Source organism: Trichoderma atroviride, chromosome 6, assembly GCF_020647795.1.
Source record: "Trichoderma atroviride chromosome 6, complete sequence".
In the NCBI taxonomy this organism is placed as follows: Eukaryota; Fungi; Ascomycota; class Sordariomycetes; order Hypocreales; family Hypocreaceae; genus Trichoderma; species Trichoderma atroviride.
The window spans coordinates 1,190,157-1,207,291 of NC_089405.1; the positions used below are offsets into that span (position 1 = coordinate 1,190,157).

Consider the following 17,135-nt stretch of genomic DNA (forward strand, 5'->3'; position numbering starts at 1 on the left):
AGCACCTTGTCATATTCGAAATTATCTATACATATTGAAGTATCAACTCTTATCTACATTAGAGTACCTGTCTCTTTTCCGGTGGACATCACCACACAGAAAGATTTCGCTTGTACCTGGTACCTAGCGAAAAGTGATCGCAGCGCCAAAAATCTGGTGCAAAGCCAGAGCCAGCTAGGCAAATCAAGACACAACTTCACATTCACTATATGGGTATTTGAAACGCAAATTAATGTACTGAAAAATATTTTGTATTTGAAATATAAATTTTAGACAACTGAACAAATGTTATCCAGGAGTCATCACAGTCATGGTATCAATAAATAGAAGAAGAAAAGTGGTGGCATGTTGGCCTTATTGGTAGGACCAATATACCCACGGAAAAACAGGGTATAGAGGTGAGTAAGTGGCCTGTTTCAATCTTCCTTGAGCAAAAATAGAAATACACCACAGAGCAGTGACGATGTATCTCGGAGTGAGCTAAGGGGGGGCGGTATCAAAACCGCAATGGGAGTGCATCTCAATAACATCACGTGAAGCAAATAATATCGTCGGATTGTACGCATTTCTTTTTATTTATTTGCCGTTGCGAATTGAGAATTTCTTCTAATCGCCCACGTTTGGTCTGAACCAGCCAATTTACTCCTCAGGAACTGCATCACAGGTTAGCAACTGTAAGAAATATTGGGGCTTGTAGAAAGATGCATACTCTCAATCTCGCCGTTGTCGATGGCCTCGATAACAGACTGAGGGGGCTTGCCGTCAACCTGGCAGCCGACAGAGTAGGCGGTTCCCAGAATCTCCTTGACACTGCCCTTCAGGTCCTTGGCAAAGGACTTGTAGCGCATGGTGCGGGCAATCTCGATGACCTCGTCAATGGCGATGGACTTGTTGTGCTTGATGTTCTTCTCCTTCTTGCGGTCACGCGGGGGCTCCTTGAGGGCCTTGATGATGAGAGAAGAGGCAGTAGGGACAACAGAGACAGCAGCCTGACGGTTCTGGATGGTCAACTTGACGGTGACACGGAGACCTTTCTGCCCATGGTATCAGTACGGAAAAAATCCTCGTTTTCTCTGTTATAGCAGTTGTACGCACCCAGTCACCGGTAGCCTTGGCGATATCTTCACCGACCTTCTTGGGGGAGAGACCAAGAGGACCGATCTTAGGGGCAAGGGCCGAAGAGGCACCAACCTCACCACCGGTGGCACGGAGGTGGCTATCAATTGAAGGTTAGATCAGCATGTCCTGTTCGCGGAATTGGGCGGCGCCGAATGAACTAACATGACCTTGACCTCGCTGGGATCGAACTTGGGAGCTGCCTGCAAGTTAGTAGCTGCAATGAAAATACTCTGGCGCATCCGGAAACTTACGCATGATGGCGATTGATGATCTGGCAGAGGCTCGTGGTTTGCGTGCCGAGAGGAGTGAATGAGAGGGTTGGTTAGTTAAAAAGAGTGATACTGGAAAAAAATGAGAAATTGTAGATAAGATGTGTGCCCCATATGGGTGCCCTAATCAAGGCCCCCGCCGAAAAGGAGCCTTGCCTGTCTGGGCAGCATTAATGCATGGGTGGGCAATCGACATGATTATGTCAGCAGGATCGAAAAGCCGTACCAAACAACTTGAGTCTGGTAGCAATGGAGACTTTGAGTTACGAATGCTGACGCTCATATTGTAACCATAATTTAATTAAAAAAAAAAAAAAGAAAAAGAAAAAAAAAAAAAAAGAGACCAAAGTACCTAACTAGATATCCTAACACTGCACAAAGTATCAACTATGAAAAGCAGTGCTGAAACTTTGCAGTCGAGGTAAACCACGGGGATATGTACAAACTGGTAGAGAACCTGCTCTGATAGACGGGTAACGAAGCTGACTAAGTGCATTGTCTCTGCTCGGCTGACCAGATGCCTACTTGGAAATTAAGCCAACAGGGGCCGCAGAACCAGATGCGCTCTGCATTGCTGCTGCACGAGTAATAAACGCTTATCCTCCGTAGCTCCATCAGCCAAAGCAGCTAAGGCGTAGGTGTGACCAGCGCTTCTGCTTGAAGCCAATGCCTAGGTAGCTAATCATCTTAACCACGATATGCAATAAGATGCTGGCGGCGGTCCCCGATTATCCATGTAGTCGGAATTCTGGACCCCTCTTTATCTAAGCTTCTTTATCGCCAAAAGCCCGACTAGATGGGCTGCTAACTTATCTACCTGCTGGGTAGCTTCGTGCCGCTGCAACCAACCTTGTAATTTTTTGAAGTAACCACCTCTGCGTACCTCACCAGCGCTCAATTCAATGGCTGAAAAACCGACAACAGCTTCTGCACCCACGCAGTGCGTCGGCCCGACATTCAAGGGCGTCGACGAGAAGCCCAGTGCCACTGTATCTGCCGTGGTGCCGTTCGATAACGTCTATGTCCTACCGCAAACCCCCCAGTTGATTGCCCTTCTCTCGTAGGTCTTGGGCTCTCTTCCACGTAGTCTTGACGTGCCGCCCTTTACTAAGCACTTGACGCAGCATGATAAGAAATAAGGACACCGAGCGAGCAGATTTCATCTTTTATTCGAACAGAATTATCCGGTTGCTAGTAGAAGAAGGCCTGAACCACCTGCCCGTCATTGAGAAAAGCATCACTACCCCGGTCGGCCGCACTTACAATGGTCTAATGTTCGAGGGCAAGATATGCGGTGTCTCGATTATGCGAGCTGGAGAAGCAATGGAGCAGGGACTGCGAGACTGCTGTCGCTCTGTAAGAATTGGCAAGATATTGATTCAGCGGGACGAAGACACGGCGCAGCCCAAACTTTTCTATGACAAGCTCCCTGAAGATATTGCGAACCGATGGGTTCTTCTGCTAGACCCCATGTTTGCAACAGGTAATGACTATTGACTTGTCCCTCGTCCTATCGATTGATGTAGCGATCTGCGCCGATAACTAACAACACAAAGGAGGCTCCGCTACAATGGCCGTCGAGGTCCTCAAAGGCCGAGGGGTGCCCGAAGAGCGTATTTTGTTCCTCAACTTGATTGCCAGCCCAGAGGGAATCACAACCTTTGCCGCGAAATTCCCCCAACTCAAGGTCGTGACGGCATTCATTGACGAGGTAGGTGCTGTCATTGATCGCTGGTTTACTTGGTCCGTACTAACAGAGTCTGTCTGCAGGGTTTGGATGAGAAGAAGTATTATAACGATGACCGACTCCACGATGCATTGGCTGACCCTGCTGCAGTTATATTGTGCCTGGTCTTGGAGACTTTGGCGACCGATTCTATACGATTTGAGGAACGATGTGGATATAGCTTTTTTCTTTTTTTCGATAAGACCCTGGTATTTAGTATGCATCAATATCCCCGTTTCTGTAACGCCCTGGCCTGTCCCTGTAGAAATGCACGGTATGGCACTCAGTAATCGTCGTGATCGATCTCTTCGTGCTCGTCAATAGTATTTTTGTTGTCCGTAGGTCTTCGAGCACCATACCCTCTGCCGGCGCTCCCAATTCCGCCATCCGCCTTCGAGACTGCCTCTGTTCAAAAAATTATCAGCCCTGAACTGTATTTCATTCACCAGGACCAGTAGCATACCAGCAGCATCAACCCATTCTCCGTACACATCAACGGCGGCCGATAGGTCTAGAGGTGACGATTTAGCGGCAATACCGTAAGCATGCAGACGGTGAGAAAGACGAACAGTTGACGGCGCATTGGAATTTTTGCCCGCAGATGCGGCAGTCTAGCTGGCCCACACCAGCTTTCCTGTCAAGCTTGACAGTTACCGACTTCTCGTGGTTGCAGAAGAGGCAGGTGAAGGTAGTTGGTAAGGGATCAGCCTGCGGCCCAGTCAGCTCCGGAAGACCGCGCGCAGCAGAATCTTGGTATTTACCCTCTTGGGACCCATAGGCTTTGACGAGGATTTGCGCTTTCCCATGGTGCCGGGTGTGGTGGAGGCGAGTATTCAGCAAAGTGCAAAAGGCAGTATCGTGCCTTGGGTAACTGAAAGTCGCATCGCGTTCGCTACGTGTGAGACATGCTTACACAGTCCCTTATCTTATCGGCGCTGATTATGAATGAGGTACGTACCTACACTGCATGCGCCCTCTCAGCGCCGACTGCCCAGGTATCGCTGTATCCGCACACTAGGCTTGCCGGGGCAGTGCTCTATCGGGGCGCCCGCCGTCCAAACGGGGCTGGGGTCCGCGCTTCGGCGCCTGCCGACAGCCAGTGCTCTGCCAGCAGCGACCCCGCATTCCGCTATCTGCCATGTCCGATCTAAAGTTCCGTCCACCGCCGTGGAGGTGCCGGCAACATGCTCGTCGAATAAGGTCGCAGTCGTTGCGGGTGACGTCGGTACTTATCGCGACGTTGGGCACTATCACCGCTGACCGTCAACTGACTGCCTGTTTCGCCTGATTACGTACGATTAGGTGCTGCTGCTAGCTCTTCTATAGAATGTCGCCCTGCCCAACCTGACTGCTCTTCTCTCTCATGCTGAAGCCTCTCTGTAACTCATCGCCGGCTTTGCGTAACCCATTGGTCTTCTTCCATCTTCCACGTAACCCGCGTTCTGGCCTCTTTCAGGAAATCGCCGTATCGAAACACCCCTCCTCTTCAGACTGACTATCCCGATTTGGCAGATCTCAAGCCCCTCATGGCTGCAGATGGACAGCAAGATGGTGTCCTGGACGCGCTCCGGGACATCCAGCAAACCCAGCAACAGCTGCTAAGCTCGCTTGAGTCCCTCAACGGTAAAATTGGCTCCTCTACCATCTCGGCGGAGGCGCTATCAGCGGCATCTCTGCTGCCCGTGGATAACAAGGATGCTAAGCCAAAGGACGCTGAGGCTGCCGGAGATCTGGCGCCCATCCAGTCATCGTTTGAGAATGGGACGGTACAGCCCAGTTCGGCCTTGTCTCCAGCCAGCCGCTCAGGCTTCACCTCGCGCATCGTGCTCACGTGTGTGCTGCCTTTCCTTGATACTTGATAATCGTGTGAGAAATATGTGTCTCATTCAATGTGATAAACCACAGGACGTATCCCAAGCAGCTTGGCATTGACCCTATTTCCCTGGACTGGGGTAACTCTGATCCATTGCAGCGAGGCCCAGTAGTTGTTTCGAGAGCCGCATCTACCATTCGCCGCAGAAATGGTTTGTTGTCCCCCGTGTTGCCGTGTTTGTATAATAGGCTTTGATCTAACTTGTAGTGATGTCTGTTTAGCTGTCGGAGGTGAGTAATCTTTTTTATCATGTGAGAAGTATATTGAGCTGACTTTCATTTAGCTCAGTAAGTGAAGGGAGAACAAATTCACAGAAGCTTAGTACACAACGTATTGACCAATCTTTAGCGGTGGCTCGTACTCAATCTACTATGCGCTGGCTGTTGCTAGCAAGGAACTCAACGCCGATCACAGGTTCGTCTCATAAAGAGCAGTACCATTCAATGAGTTTGCTACCTTTGATCTTATGCTGACTTCGGACACCTCAGACCCGATTTCACAAATGCTGAGCCTGCTGCCAATATTGGGCCGTTCCCTCAATGGGGAGATAAGAAGAAGATTGTTGCTATGGATCCTTGGGGTCACTTGGTTCCATGGACTTTCAAGGACATCATTGAAAAGCAAAACAGTATGGTCATCCCACGCTATAGTATCTCTCACTTGCTCATTTAGTGTTTAGTCGATATGCGACCAACAATTGCTATTACGAAGGCTCATATGAAGGTACGAATTGTTCCATGTTCTCATTATGCTCCATCTCCTTATGCTAATCATGAGATAAATAGCTTCCCGAACTTGCAGAAAGCGTGAAGAGTGGTCGACTGTACGTCGTGCAATCGATATAGCACAAGTATCGAGTTAACGCAATTTATAGGGTTCCTGATGGAAAAGTGTGCTTGAACGAGCTTGGAGAGTTGGCTGTCACCAAATTTGCCGTAGAGCCGGTATGATAGGACTCTACAGGGATTACAACACGGTACTAATGGTAATGGTTCTAGGTTTGGTATCTTCCTGGTGTAGCCGAGAGATTCGGAATCGGTGAGTAACCTGAAATCTTCGAGGGCATGCGAGCTAACTAGTAATAGATGAGGCTACCTTGCGCCGCTCTCTGTTTGAGCACACGGGAGGAAGCTATCCAGAGGTAAGTGATTACTCACTCTCGTAGCTGAGACGGCGCATATTTACCAGCTGCAGTTGATAACCCGTGGAGACATCAAAGTCTTCCTCCCACCCATCGGTATGTGGAATGAACCATTGAACTATAACTATTACAATTCAAAGAGAAGAGGTGGAAAAGCAATAATAAGGCTAATTGGTTACCGCAGGCGGGTTGACCGTATACTGCTTCGGCGATCCTGAGAAAATGTCGGATGAAAACGTTCGGTTATCACTGAGAATTCACGATGAGGTAGGCAGAACTCCACGAGCAAATGGCAGTGACAAATGCTAACTGGTCGTAGTGCAACGGAAGCGACGTTTTTGGCTCCGATATTTGCACGTGCAGGCCGTACCTGATTTTTGGCATTGAAGAGGCTGTCAAAGAGGCTCAGAATGGCGGCAGTGGTGTAGTTATATACTTCAGAAAAGAGGGCCGCGCTCTTGGAGAAGTGACAAAGGTATGCCGCTCACACCTAATCATCCAATACAAACAAGCTTGCTAACGCTTTTGTCTTAGTACTGTATGGCTACCGATCCTAGATCAGGGTTTTACTTTTTTATGTTTTCATCTTTGGCTCAGAGCATATAACTGACAAAGCGAATAGTGGTATACAACGCACGCAAGCGTGGCGAGGATCGAGCATCGGACTATTTCATGAGGACTGAGAATATTGCGGGTGTGAAAGACATGCGCTTCCAGGCTTTGATGCCAGATATCCTCCACTGGTTGGGCATTAAGAAGATTGATCGCATGTTGAGCATGAGCAAGTAAGTGATTGCGTGCAGCGAGTTACATGTTTCTGCCTTCTTATATAATACTAATATGGGCAACAGCATGAAACATGATGCTATAGTTGGTCAAGGGTGAGTCAATCCCTATATTTACCTATAAATCCCGACTTAATTTCTAATAATTATTGCAGAATTCCCATTCACGAGAGGGTGGAACTTCCAGATGAGCTCATCCCGGCCGACTCAAGAGTTGAAATCGACGCCAAGATTACTGCTGGTAAGCCATCCAAACTGATATAGTTGTAGTGACGAATCACTAAAATATCAAGGCTATTTTACCGCTGGTAAACGGTTGACGGCTGAAGAACTGCAGTCTGTACAAGGCAGACTCTGGGAAGAGTAAGTTTCAAAGCCCCGTTCTATCGGCCCGAGAAGTCGTAGAGATATCTACTAACGCATTTTATCTCAGTATCGATCACTAAGAAATGGCTGCTAATAACTGTGGAATGAGTTGTGTTAATTCCGTCTGTCTCCTTGCGCAGCTGGATTTAGAACCAGTCTCTTTTATGTCCCCTGACTTAGCCACCAATGATCTTATTTTGTGTAGCCTGCTCTCAGGTATTCAGAAAGATGCACCGATTTATTGGTCTACCGATGAAACAAAATCACATATTATCGTTATCCGCGTTTATCTGTCTGTTTGGCTCGTAGTCCTATCTGTACCTATCCAGTGCCATTATGTATACAAAGTAGCGACATGATTAAAATTCTACTAGTAACAGCATTATTATCCCATACCTTGGCTGATATTACGGCAAGGACATGATTTAGCGTCTCTGAGAAAAGCATTCTCAGCTCTAAGATATACCGTCTTACTAACGACCTCCTCTCCTTGGCTCGAGATGAGTGAGCTACATCAAGAGACAATTGCTCTTTGCTGGGGGTTCTCCAGGGCTCTGGGACTTCTCAATCTCGCCAATCAGAAGCTCAAATGCCCTGCCAACATTCTGATTGTATCTTGCGCTCGCCTCTGTCCAGCCGCACTGGAATTTCTCGGAGAGCTTCTTGCCCTCTTCGGGGCTGACTTGGCGCTGCTCTGGTCGAAGATCGCTCTTGTTACCTACGATGACGATGGGAACGGATTCGGTACCCTGTGTGTGAATCCCAAGGCGTATCGTGTCAGTGGTAGTTACGTTGGGCATGGATGGTTTCAAAGGGAAGAGATGGAGGGGTACGCACTAGATGATTGAGAATCTTTTCTCTGACGATCTGGACCATCTCAAACGATGGCAGGGACGATACTGAATAGACCAGCATGTACCCATGGATGCCGATGAAATGCTTCGAGTTTAAGATGCTGTACTCATCCTGCGTCACACAAAAACCCGTAAGCGCTGGGTCGCGACGATGCGAATAGCGCGCCCGTGAAACCTGAGCCTACCTGTCCGGCGGTGTCGACGATTTCCGTCGAGAAGTCCTGGCCCTTCCACTGTATAGTCTTGCTAAAGGTGTTTTCTATCGTCGGGTAGTAGCTCTCCACGAAATGGCCGTCAACGAACTGCACAGCGAGCGATGATTTGCCTGCAACATCAAAGTTAGCCATGAATGATGCTGCAAGGGTGGCGAAGCGGGTACAAATGAGAATGGAGGAGCAGCGTCACGGGCTTCGTTTCGCTGTTATTGTGGACGTACCAACCGATCGACTGCCCACGATGGCAACCTTTCTTTGCTTCAGGGAAGGCATTGAAATTCTATAGGAGCGCTTGGGTGGAGAGAGAGGGTGAAGCGATGATGAAAGTAGTGATGTTATCAGTCAGGCCTTACCCTTGAATCCTTGATGGAGGGATGAAATGGGCCAGAGGTGGGACGTTGGGGCGCTATCACATGGGAACAAAAGCAGGCTAATGCAAGTACTAGTACGGATAAAGCGAACTAGCCCAACGCAGAGTATGGCGACTAATAATACGTGCAAAGTGCCTAATTCGTGCATCATTTAGAGGAAACTCGAGTTAGATTTTAGAAAAAAAAAAACAAGAACTATCACGAAACAGTATGCTTGGAAATAGAAGCATGTTACCGGATTTGGATACATATCTATCTAGTTAACTTTACTGGTTCAGAGGGGGCTTGAATGCTGCTATAAGTTACACAATTCAGTAGGTAACGTGAAAGTATTGGTATCATTATTCAATCTCTACAATTTGTAGCTAATAGACAGGTATGTACATAGCGTTACAGATAGTCCTCCTAATAAGACCTCCCAGAGAGGCTTTGTACAAGGCTTTCCAACTCTACTGTTTTGTGGTTAACAGTCTTATATATCGTTATGAAGTGCTGAATAGCTGGAAGCAAGCCATTTGTGACGGGTAGCTCTGGGTGGCCTAGGAATGAAAAGCCCAGTACTATAGCGAGGTAGCTGTATGCTATGCCGAGTTTTGACGTCTCTACCGAATCGTCCTATGATTCGAGTTAACAAGTGCACAAGGGACTCTATGTTTTAGGAGGGGGTTTTTAATCAGCATACCTTTTCCATGACACGTTCGAGTTCGGACCAGGTCGAAGCCAGCTGATTGATTTCATCCACTTCGATAGATGCACGCGCTTCCGAAGAATGTTCCAAAACATTGATCATGATCCCAAGTATGAGTAGAAGCTCGTCATAGGTATTACTTTCGAAAGTTGAAGTTTGGATAGCACTCTCGACAGTCGAGAACCCGCAGATTACACAGCGGGTCAGGCTTGATAGCAACTGGCGGTCTTGAATTGCAGCTGCCCTTGTCTCATTATTAGTTGTATTGATGGCAAGCTTTAATAAGGTGGCATCTATGCCGTTATGGGATTTTGGCCAGCCTTGCAGCAAGCTTCGGAGGAATGTAGCAGTCTCAGACATTTCTTGCTGAACTTCTGCAAAAGTTTCATTTGTGGAGGTTATGGAGCTGGATTGCGCCTCGAGAATGCAGATGGTGAGCGCATAGTCGACACTATCGCGAGATTCGACAGACGCAAAATGAGACCTCAATTGAGAGATACTGGTCGTAGTATCATCCAATATAGCTTCGACCTCCTGTGAGTCCAACAGACCAACTAGCATGGACAGCAGTTGTAAGGCAACGGTTCGTGGAGAGAGTTGCAGAGATTGATAGCCATGCCATATTGGCATTCCCAGCAGCGCCTTCTTCACATTGGCTAGTGAGCTTCTGGTTGTTTTCGGCATATTCGAGGATTTCTGTAAAGCAATAGCGGTAATATCCTCTCCTATAGTGAGAAGATTGCTCAACCACACGCCAACCTTGTTTTCCGTTAACTGGTGAAGCATGTGCGGCGCAGGGCCTGACGATAGGAAGATAACAAATGCAGCAGCGAGAAGAAACCCGCTGATTGTGTCTTTCTCTGTGCTTATTCCCTTGGCTATGTTGTCTCGCGATGCATGGTCACGGAATTGATTCATAAACTCTTTCTTTTGTAGCTTATCAGCCAGCTCGCACAAAGCATTTCTCCTCATGGTTGAAGCCAAAGATCCCGGCGCCCCAATTCTAGACAGGAGATCGTCTACTTCATCCGAAGATCGGTTATTGGCGCCGGCTCGTCGTAGCTCATGAACGCTCCTGATAGCGACCTTGGTCTTCAAGTCGTCGTCTTCTTCTTCGTCTTCTATGGTCGGGGACGGTGGCTTCAAAGGTTCATCAATATCGTCAATGGATGGAAAGTCGGTAGGCTCAGTTGCATTCGACTCCTGCGAATTTTGAAGAAAGCTTCGGGATTGGCTATAGGTGAATTTGATCTTCCTCTTTTCCAATGTAGTTGTATCGGAGGTGGTCCTGCGCAGCGGCGCATCCGTGCGAATGCTAGGGCGCCCATCTGGAGCGTTTTTATGCTCCGTCTTATTGGTGTGCTCAAATACAGGGACACTCTGGCTTGGACTGGCGCTGGGATCGTTCGGTTTTTCTGCTACAAGCGCATCGATTAAACGGCGTCGACGCGTTGGTGGCGTTTCTGGAGATTTGCTTGTAAATAGTATTTCTGCTTCTGTGCCTTTCTCAAGCTCGATAGCAGCCGGTCCAATAGCACTTGATCTTTTTGGCGTCACCGGTAGCGAGTCTGTGGACTTGGAATAGACCGATCCTTTCTTAACAGCACTCGATTTTGAATCTTTAGTATCAGTTCCGTCCGAGGGTCGTATCTGCTCCTGGGCTGAAGCTGGCCTAGTAATCCGGCGCGCAGCTACAACATCTACCGCCGCCGCAGGCTGTCCTGTACCAAACGCAGACTTGTGGCTTCGTTTTCGTGTCGTATCCGTCTCGCGCGCCTGTTGTTTACGAGCAGCATCGAGAGCTACATGCCTGGCACTACTAAGAGTTTTCTGTGGTCGCGAAGAAGCGCCGGTCTGCAGAAGGGATGTCTGGGATTGCTTGGGCCTATGAGTCGTTGAGGCTGCTGAAGAGCTTGTTTCTGTCGACGAAACCTGTAGAAGCGAAGAGGTTGGACTTGGACCGGTGTGGCGTTTGCGAGATGCTAGTTTTCCGTATGTAGAGACCTTTTTGCGCTGCGTCTCGGCGGTATTTCGTTGAGGCTCCATGCTAGATGCTTGACTCGAGGTCCTCAAGAGTTGTAGAATAGATCAGGTGGAGAATTCGCACTTCTCACATGTTGCGACAGCAGTGAGCTGATTGAGGGAATCGCGATGCGAAACGGCAGTGCTGATGCAGGTGCTTAAAAACGGCGTCCAATCAGGTGAGGTACATGACAGTTCTGGAACACCCTTGCCAACGAGGGGCAGCTGCTAGAGGCCGCAGAGCGCATGGGGCGCAGATCCACAGCCAGCGATTAGAGAAGAAGTCCAAGATTGAGGATCTACTGTTATTGAGTGAAAGGATGTGTGTACATGTAATTCTACTGGACATTAAATGCTGAGTAGTAACAAGCCGATATAAATCACTCGACCAAAAACGTAACAACCTGCCTGATTCCAATAGGAAGTGAATGCAATGTGACTTGGCAGGTGAAATGTGCTACGGGCGCATACCCTAAATCAGGAAGGAACTCAAGATTTGAAGCGCCAACGAATTTGTACTGAGACGGTAGCAAAATAGCAAAAAGCAATATCTTGGCGAATTGGAATCTTAGAGAAGAATGGCTATACTATTGTATTTGATAAGCTATGAGTAGATACACGAAGACATATCTGGCGATGAATGCGAAGTTCAGGCGCTCTTATATGAACTCAATTCCAGTATCAATGAAAGATTTGCTGAATAGTAGTGAACCTACGCAAACCCGCAAATTATTTACATATCAATGCTCCCTGGTCATAAAAATTAAACCTATATAGAGAGTCTGGTATTCAGCCGTCTATTTATCCATCTTAAAACACCAAGTACCTGTCGTACATAATTTCGAGCATTTCATAGCGGATAGGTAAGATGCATCTGCTGTTTGGATTATTTTGTCCACCTCTACACAAATGTACGCCATTGCCGCCCAGCGCTATAAGGCCAGGGTCTTGCAAAAGCGCCAGACCCCACCTTGCGCACCCCTCCATTTTTGTTTTGTGACTCGACCGATAGAGAGCTTCGCTTTGTTCTTTGACTTTAGTCTTTTTTTTTCTGACCAGAGAAACTGCATATTGTGATTTGGCTCAGAATATCAGACAAGAATAGCCTGCAAATACAACTGCTGCAAAGGGCCTTCACCATGCTCGACGTAAACGACTTCATCACCGAGCGCGGGGGCAATCCCGAACTCATTCGCGAATCGCAACGTCGCCGTTTTGCCAATGTCGAGATTGTCGACGAGGTGATTGCCCTGTTTGAGGACCACCGCAAAAGTACTTTTAGACTCCAACTTCCACAGCCGTTGCATCTTTGCTAATGCCGCTCGCTACAGCCCAGTACAGCGCCAGCCAGATCAAGGGCAAAATAAACGACGTCCAGAAGCAGATTGCGACTAAGAAGAAGGTAGATTACATCTATATGCCTAGTTCTGGCGGTGTTTTTGCTAACCGTTGTTGCAAAAGGCCAAGGAGAATGCGGATGACCTTCTCCAGGAAAAGATTGCGCTCCAGAAAGAAGAAAAGGCCCTTAGCGAGTCAGCGGCTGAGAAAGATGTGCTTCTGAAGGCCAAGGTCAAGTCCATCGGCAACCTTGTTCACAACTCTGTGCCCGTGAGCAAGAACGAGGTGCGATTTCCCTAGACATGCTCTTTTGCTTGACATTCCTCTAACTTGTCAATGTCAGGATGACAACGCAGTTCAGCGAACATGGGCCCCCGAGGGCGTTACCGTCGAGAAGCGACCGGTCCTGTCGCATCACGAGGTCCTTCTCCGACTCGATGGATATGATGCTGACCGAGGTGTCAAGGTCGTTGGTCACCGTGGATATTTCCTGCGCCAATGGGGCGTGTTTCTCAACCAGGCCTTGGTGAACTATGGCCTTGAGTTCCTCACTCAGCGTGGATACTGCCCTCTCCAGGCCCCTCAATTCATGCTCAAGGATTACATGGCCAAAACAGCCCAGCTGGATGACTTTGACGAGCAGCTGTACAAGGTTGTGGATGGAGACTCAAAGAATGACAAGTACCTCATTGCCACATCTGAGCAACCCATTTCCGCTTTCCACGCCGACGAGTGGCTGCAGCCCAAGGAGCTTCCTATCAAGTACGGCATGCCGCAGACAGAAACTAGATGGATGTCGATTTGCTGATCATCAATCACAGATATGCTGGTTACAGCACGTGCTACCGACGAGAAGCCGGATCCCATGGCCGAGATGCCTGGGGTATCTACCGTGTTCATCAGTTTGAAAAGGTAGACGCACCCGCTCTATCCACTTGTGGCGTAGCTAATTTATTCTAGATTGAACAATTCCTTCTTACCGACCCAGAGAAATCTTGGGAGGCATTTGACGACATGATTGCTGTGTCAGAAGAATTCTACAAGTCTCTCGGCCTGCCATACCAGGTGGTCGCCATCGTTTCTGGCGCCCTCAATGATGCCGCTTCCAAGAAACTGGATCTGGAGGCCTGGTTCCCCTTCCAGGGAGAATACAAGGAACTCGTGTCATGCTCCAACTGCACTGATTACCAGTCTCGCGCTCTTGAGATCCGCTGTGGCACAAAGACACAGACGGATATCAAGAAGAAGTACGTCCACTGCCTCAATTCTACATTGTGCGCAACGACACGAACTCTATGCTGCGTTCTTGAAAACTACCAAACAGAAGATGTAAGTCTTTGGATGAAATGACCGTTTACTGGTCGATAGTAAAAATTCTAACATGTTATAGGGTCTGCGTGTGCCAGAAGTCCTCCGAAAGTATCTGCCTGGAGCCCCAGAGTTCATCCCCTTCTCAAAAGAGCTGCCGAAAGAGACCTCGTCACAGAAGGCACTTGCTCAGCGGAAAAAATAGATAGGCAAAGTAGAATGACGGGTGTGAGTTGAGATATAAAGGGTGGGAGCTATGTAGAAGAATCAAGATATCACATTAGCCAGTCACATAGAGCCCCAAACTGCATCGCACTGAACACGGAATCTCCTTTGTTCATGTCTTCCAACAGAGACTGATTAATTTTTTTCAGAATGCACAAATCGTTCCGCATTAAAACTATTAGCAAAATACATAATGCCCCTAATACCTGGTTACTATTATGAGATGAGATCTCTTGAGTACGTGAAACACAAACAGTAAGAAAAAAGAACATTCTTTTGGAGACGATCACCAATGAAGCAAAACATATAGCGATGTCATTAATTTCAGTTACGCCAGTCCTCTCATCCTTGTCCACTTTGCATCATCCATCCCGCGCGTTTTCCTCTAGTGTGTAGAAAGCTTCCAACTTCTATATTGGGGGCAGATACTGCTCTTTAGCTCTGCTTGCACTCGGCTGCCTCTTGCTTGGGCTTTCCAGACTCGTCCTTTGTCATCATTCGTTAGCGTCGCCACAGACATTGAATGTAATAAACAGAACTTACATCCTCATCAGACTCCTCGTCATCATCGTGATCCTCGCTCATATCGTCCTCGTCATCATCTTCGTCGTCGTAGTCACCGGCTTCTATATCATCCTCTTCAAATTCTTCGTAGGCAAGAGCTTCGCCGGTGAACCAATCGACAGCACGTGGGATCAGTTTTTCCTTGATATCCTCGCCAAGCTGGTAGTCCAGCTCCAGACGCTCCTCGATGTCTGATGTAACATCGTCCTCGGGATCAGCATCGTCGGTAGGAGGCTTGGGAGGGGAGAAGAAGTTGAAAAAGGACTCCGTCGGCACCGACTTCTTAACGATACGGGTCTGCTTGGTGTCTACATCAAGTCAGTTTGCATTCGAGAATTTCGCTCAAAAGAAAGGGCAACTCACTCTTATTTCTCTGCTTCTTGGCCTCAACACGGACTGTCAGGTCCTTGCCGGGGTACCAATCGATCTTGTGGCCCTCAGCATGGTCGTAAATGAAGTCGCCACCGTAGCCACTCTCGTTCTGGTAAAAGTACGTCTTGGTGATGATCTTGTCGGAGAAGAACTCATTCTCGGCAAACTCGAAAATGAGGCGGAAGCCCGGCTTGTCAAGGTACTCCATGCGGATATCAGTAAGATGCTTCAAAGCAGCTTCGTCCCGGTCGGTAATCATTTCCGCAAGGGTAACTTGGTTCTTCATGGCAGACAGCCAGAACTCAGGAATTCCCTTGACGGCCTCAGCCAAGTCATCGGACTGTGCGGCCTCCTCAGCGGGCTCGGCGGCATCTGCTTCCTCCTCGTTGTCCTCATCTCCCCTCTTGACTTCCTCGTCCGTGGGCTCAACCTTGCCGTTGATGATTTCAGATCGCTTCTCGTACAGAGGAGTAAACTTGGCAAAGTACTTTTTCTCAAGCTGAAGAACTTCCTCTTGGAATTCAGACTCCAATTTGGCATGGTCCTTCTGAATGGCTCGCAGTCCTGAGACCCGACGACGGACAGGGGCGGGAAGAGACTCTATGTATCCAGATGACTGTCCAATGAGAGAGCCGAGTCGCCCTTGAATCATCTGCACGAGTTTGGGGTTTTGCGCCAACAGAGAGGCTGCAGCTGCTCGTTCCATATCATCTATATGACGGAGACAAGGTTAGATACGCATGTTTTGCATCCATTATCCGGATTGGACTTGCCTTCTTTGATGCTGGCCACGCCGGGCTCCTGGGCGCGGGAGGTGATAGGCGCGGTAGTAGCTGGCGTATTCTGCGGTGTACTGAAGGCGGGGTAGTTAGTATAGCGAAATGCAATCAATAGAGGATGTGAAGGCATCTCATCACTCACGGCGCAGTATACTCAGAACGCTTGTTTCGAATAGGCTCAGCCATGATGCTTGTCGTGTGAGCAAAAAAGCATGCAAATACAAACTGAGGCCGTTGGGGATTGGGAGAATGTGAAAACGGAAAGATTTGGAGAGGAGGCGTTGGCGGTGGCTAAGAGTGGTGGGGCCTCAGGTTCGAGAAAATTTGGCTAGCGGAGCAGGCCTGAGGCGCGTCAACGGGCGCGAAACCCTCAACATTTTAGAGCCTAGAACTGAGTACAGGTACTTTAGGCAGTACCAGACAGCGCTGTACTTGTACGTTAATGGACAGCAGATAAGATAAGAAGAAAAAGTTGCTGATTCCGCCACCACTGTGCTCCGGATCCGTGCTAGTAGGTACTCTACCAAGGCCATCCAAGTAAGGAGAATATTGAAACAAAAGATAGGAGTTATTCCATATAAGCTATTTGAATATTAGACAATTAATTTGTCAAGCATTTGAGTCAGTACTGGCTATAAGCTGTCTTCTTTAACTGTATTCTAAACCATATTGGTATACCTACTAGGTATCTATGTAGGTACTGACCGTACCTCTGTCAAAATTACCTGCCTCTTTCACTAAGCCAGATGCAGAGCCATCCATCGATTAGTAAACGCTATGCCTGTTTCTAGAAGACGGCATCTACTGCAGCCTGTAGCCCTGTAGTCTAATCGCCATTATCGCCTTAGCTAACCACCAAGCAGCACACGCTCTGACGCACTTAGGTTCTTATCGCGGCCCGCGTTTATTCCTTCACCTCGCGATGCTTTGAGTGAACCCTGGACATCTTCCCTCTTCACATTGATAATCCCACTCCATACACCCGGCGCCAAAGAGCGCTGCCATTCGTAGGTGATACTCGACCTTTTTGCCGCCGATAATCCGTCGATTTGGGCATGCTATACGCCTTTGCAGTATGACTGCCAGATAAAGCCACCCAGCTCGCCGTCATACTTTTTTC

General features: G+C 48.3%; 8 protein-coding genes across 8 annotated transcripts; 3 read left to right on the plus strand and 5 right to left on the minus strand.

The window, feature by feature from the left end:
• Positions 1-236: 236 nt before the first annotated feature.
• Positions 237-1,446, minus strand: TrAtP1_010998 (uncharacterized protein). Its single transcript, XM_066114931.1, has 5 exons — positions 1,371-1,446; positions 1,282-1,315; positions 1,096-1,216; positions 710-1,034; positions 237-653 (listed from the first exon to the last, which is right to left on the minus strand). The coding sequence occupies exons 1-5, from the start codon at positions 1,372-1,374 to the stop codon at positions 640-642; spliced, it is 498 nt and encodes a 165-aa protein (XP_065971028.1). The 5' UTR covers positions 1,375-1,446; the 3' UTR covers positions 237-639.
• An 844-nt stretch (positions 1,447-2,290) lies between these two features.
• TrAtP1_010999 (uncharacterized protein) lies at positions 2,291-3,277 on the plus strand (the record flags this gene model as incomplete). The annotated part of the gene is made up of 5 exons (XM_014092426.2): positions 2,291-2,448; positions 2,513-2,871; positions 2,945-3,099; positions 3,159-3,175; positions 3,226-3,277. 5 exons carry the CDS (start codon positions 2,291-2,293, stop codon positions 3,275-3,277), a joined length of 741 nt encoding a protein of 246 aa, XP_013947901.1.
• Positions 3,278-3,397: 120 nt separating this feature from the next.
• Positions 3,398-3,920, minus strand: TrAtP1_011000 (uncharacterized protein; the record flags this gene model as incomplete). Its single annotated transcript, XM_014092427.2, has 4 exons — positions 3,398-3,519; positions 3,578-3,625; positions 3,684-3,822; positions 3,876-3,920. The coding sequence occupies 4 exons, from the start codon at positions 3,918-3,920 to the stop codon at positions 3,398-3,400; spliced, it is 354 nt and encodes a 117-aa protein (XP_013947902.1).
• A 394-nt stretch (positions 3,921-4,314) lies between these two features.
• On the plus strand, positions 4,315-7,559 carry TrAtP1_011001 (uncharacterized protein). Its single transcript, XM_066114932.1, has 20 exons — positions 4,315-4,945; positions 5,020-5,138; positions 5,209-5,217; positions 5,271-5,274; positions 5,336-5,401; positions 5,476-5,615; positions 5,667-5,710; positions 5,773-5,810; positions 5,862-5,931; positions 5,986-6,025; positions 6,073-6,128; positions 6,182-6,224; positions 6,313-6,395; positions 6,448-6,603; positions 6,663-6,666; positions 6,751-6,913; positions 6,980-7,009; positions 7,069-7,154; positions 7,207-7,276; positions 7,347-7,559. Exons 1-20 carry the CDS (start codon positions 4,641-4,643, stop codon positions 7,357-7,359), a joined length of 1,539 nt encoding a protein of 512 aa, XP_065971029.1. The 5' UTR covers positions 4,315-4,640; the 3' UTR covers positions 7,360-7,559.
• TrAtP1_011002 (uncharacterized protein) lies at positions 7,560-8,711 on the minus strand. Its single transcript, XM_014092429.2, has 4 exons — positions 8,570-8,711; positions 8,319-8,458; positions 8,117-8,245; positions 7,560-8,028 (listed from the first exon to the last, which is right to left on the minus strand). Exons 1-4 carry the CDS (start codon positions 8,619-8,621, stop codon positions 7,789-7,791), a joined length of 561 nt encoding a protein of 186 aa, XP_013947904.1. The 5' UTR covers positions 8,622-8,711; the 3' UTR covers positions 7,560-7,788.
• Positions 8,712-9,039: 328 nt separating this feature from the next.
• TrAtP1_011003 (uncharacterized protein) lies at positions 9,040-11,737 on the minus strand. The gene is made up of 2 exons (XM_014092430.2): positions 9,402-11,737; positions 9,040-9,334 (listed from the first exon to the last, which is right to left on the minus strand). The coding sequence occupies exons 1-2, from the start codon at positions 11,451-11,453 to the stop codon at positions 9,125-9,127; spliced, it is 2,262 nt and encodes a 753-aa protein (XP_013947905.2). The 5' UTR covers positions 11,454-11,737; the 3' UTR covers positions 9,040-9,124.
• Positions 11,738-12,419: 682 nt separating this feature from the next.
• TrAtP1_011004 (uncharacterized protein) lies at positions 12,420-14,433 on the plus strand. Its single transcript, XM_014092431.2, has 7 exons — positions 12,420-12,701; positions 12,761-12,831; positions 12,891-13,052; positions 13,111-13,529; positions 13,589-13,679; positions 13,728-14,096; positions 14,158-14,433. The coding sequence occupies exons 1-7, from the start codon at positions 12,569-12,571 to the stop codon at positions 14,278-14,280; spliced, it is 1,368 nt and encodes a 455-aa protein (XP_013947906.2). The 5' UTR covers positions 12,420-12,568; the 3' UTR covers positions 14,281-14,433.
• On the minus strand, positions 14,434-16,357 carry TrAtP1_011005 (uncharacterized protein). Its single transcript, XM_014092432.2, has 5 exons — positions 16,158-16,357; positions 16,010-16,089; positions 15,228-15,947; positions 14,844-15,172; positions 14,434-14,786 (listed from the first exon to the last, which is right to left on the minus strand). Exons 1-5 carry the CDS (start codon positions 16,199-16,201, stop codon positions 14,736-14,738), a joined length of 1,224 nt encoding a protein of 407 aa, XP_013947907.1. The 5' UTR covers positions 16,202-16,357; the 3' UTR covers positions 14,434-14,735.
• Between the last annotated feature and the right edge of the window lie 778 nt (positions 16,358-17,135).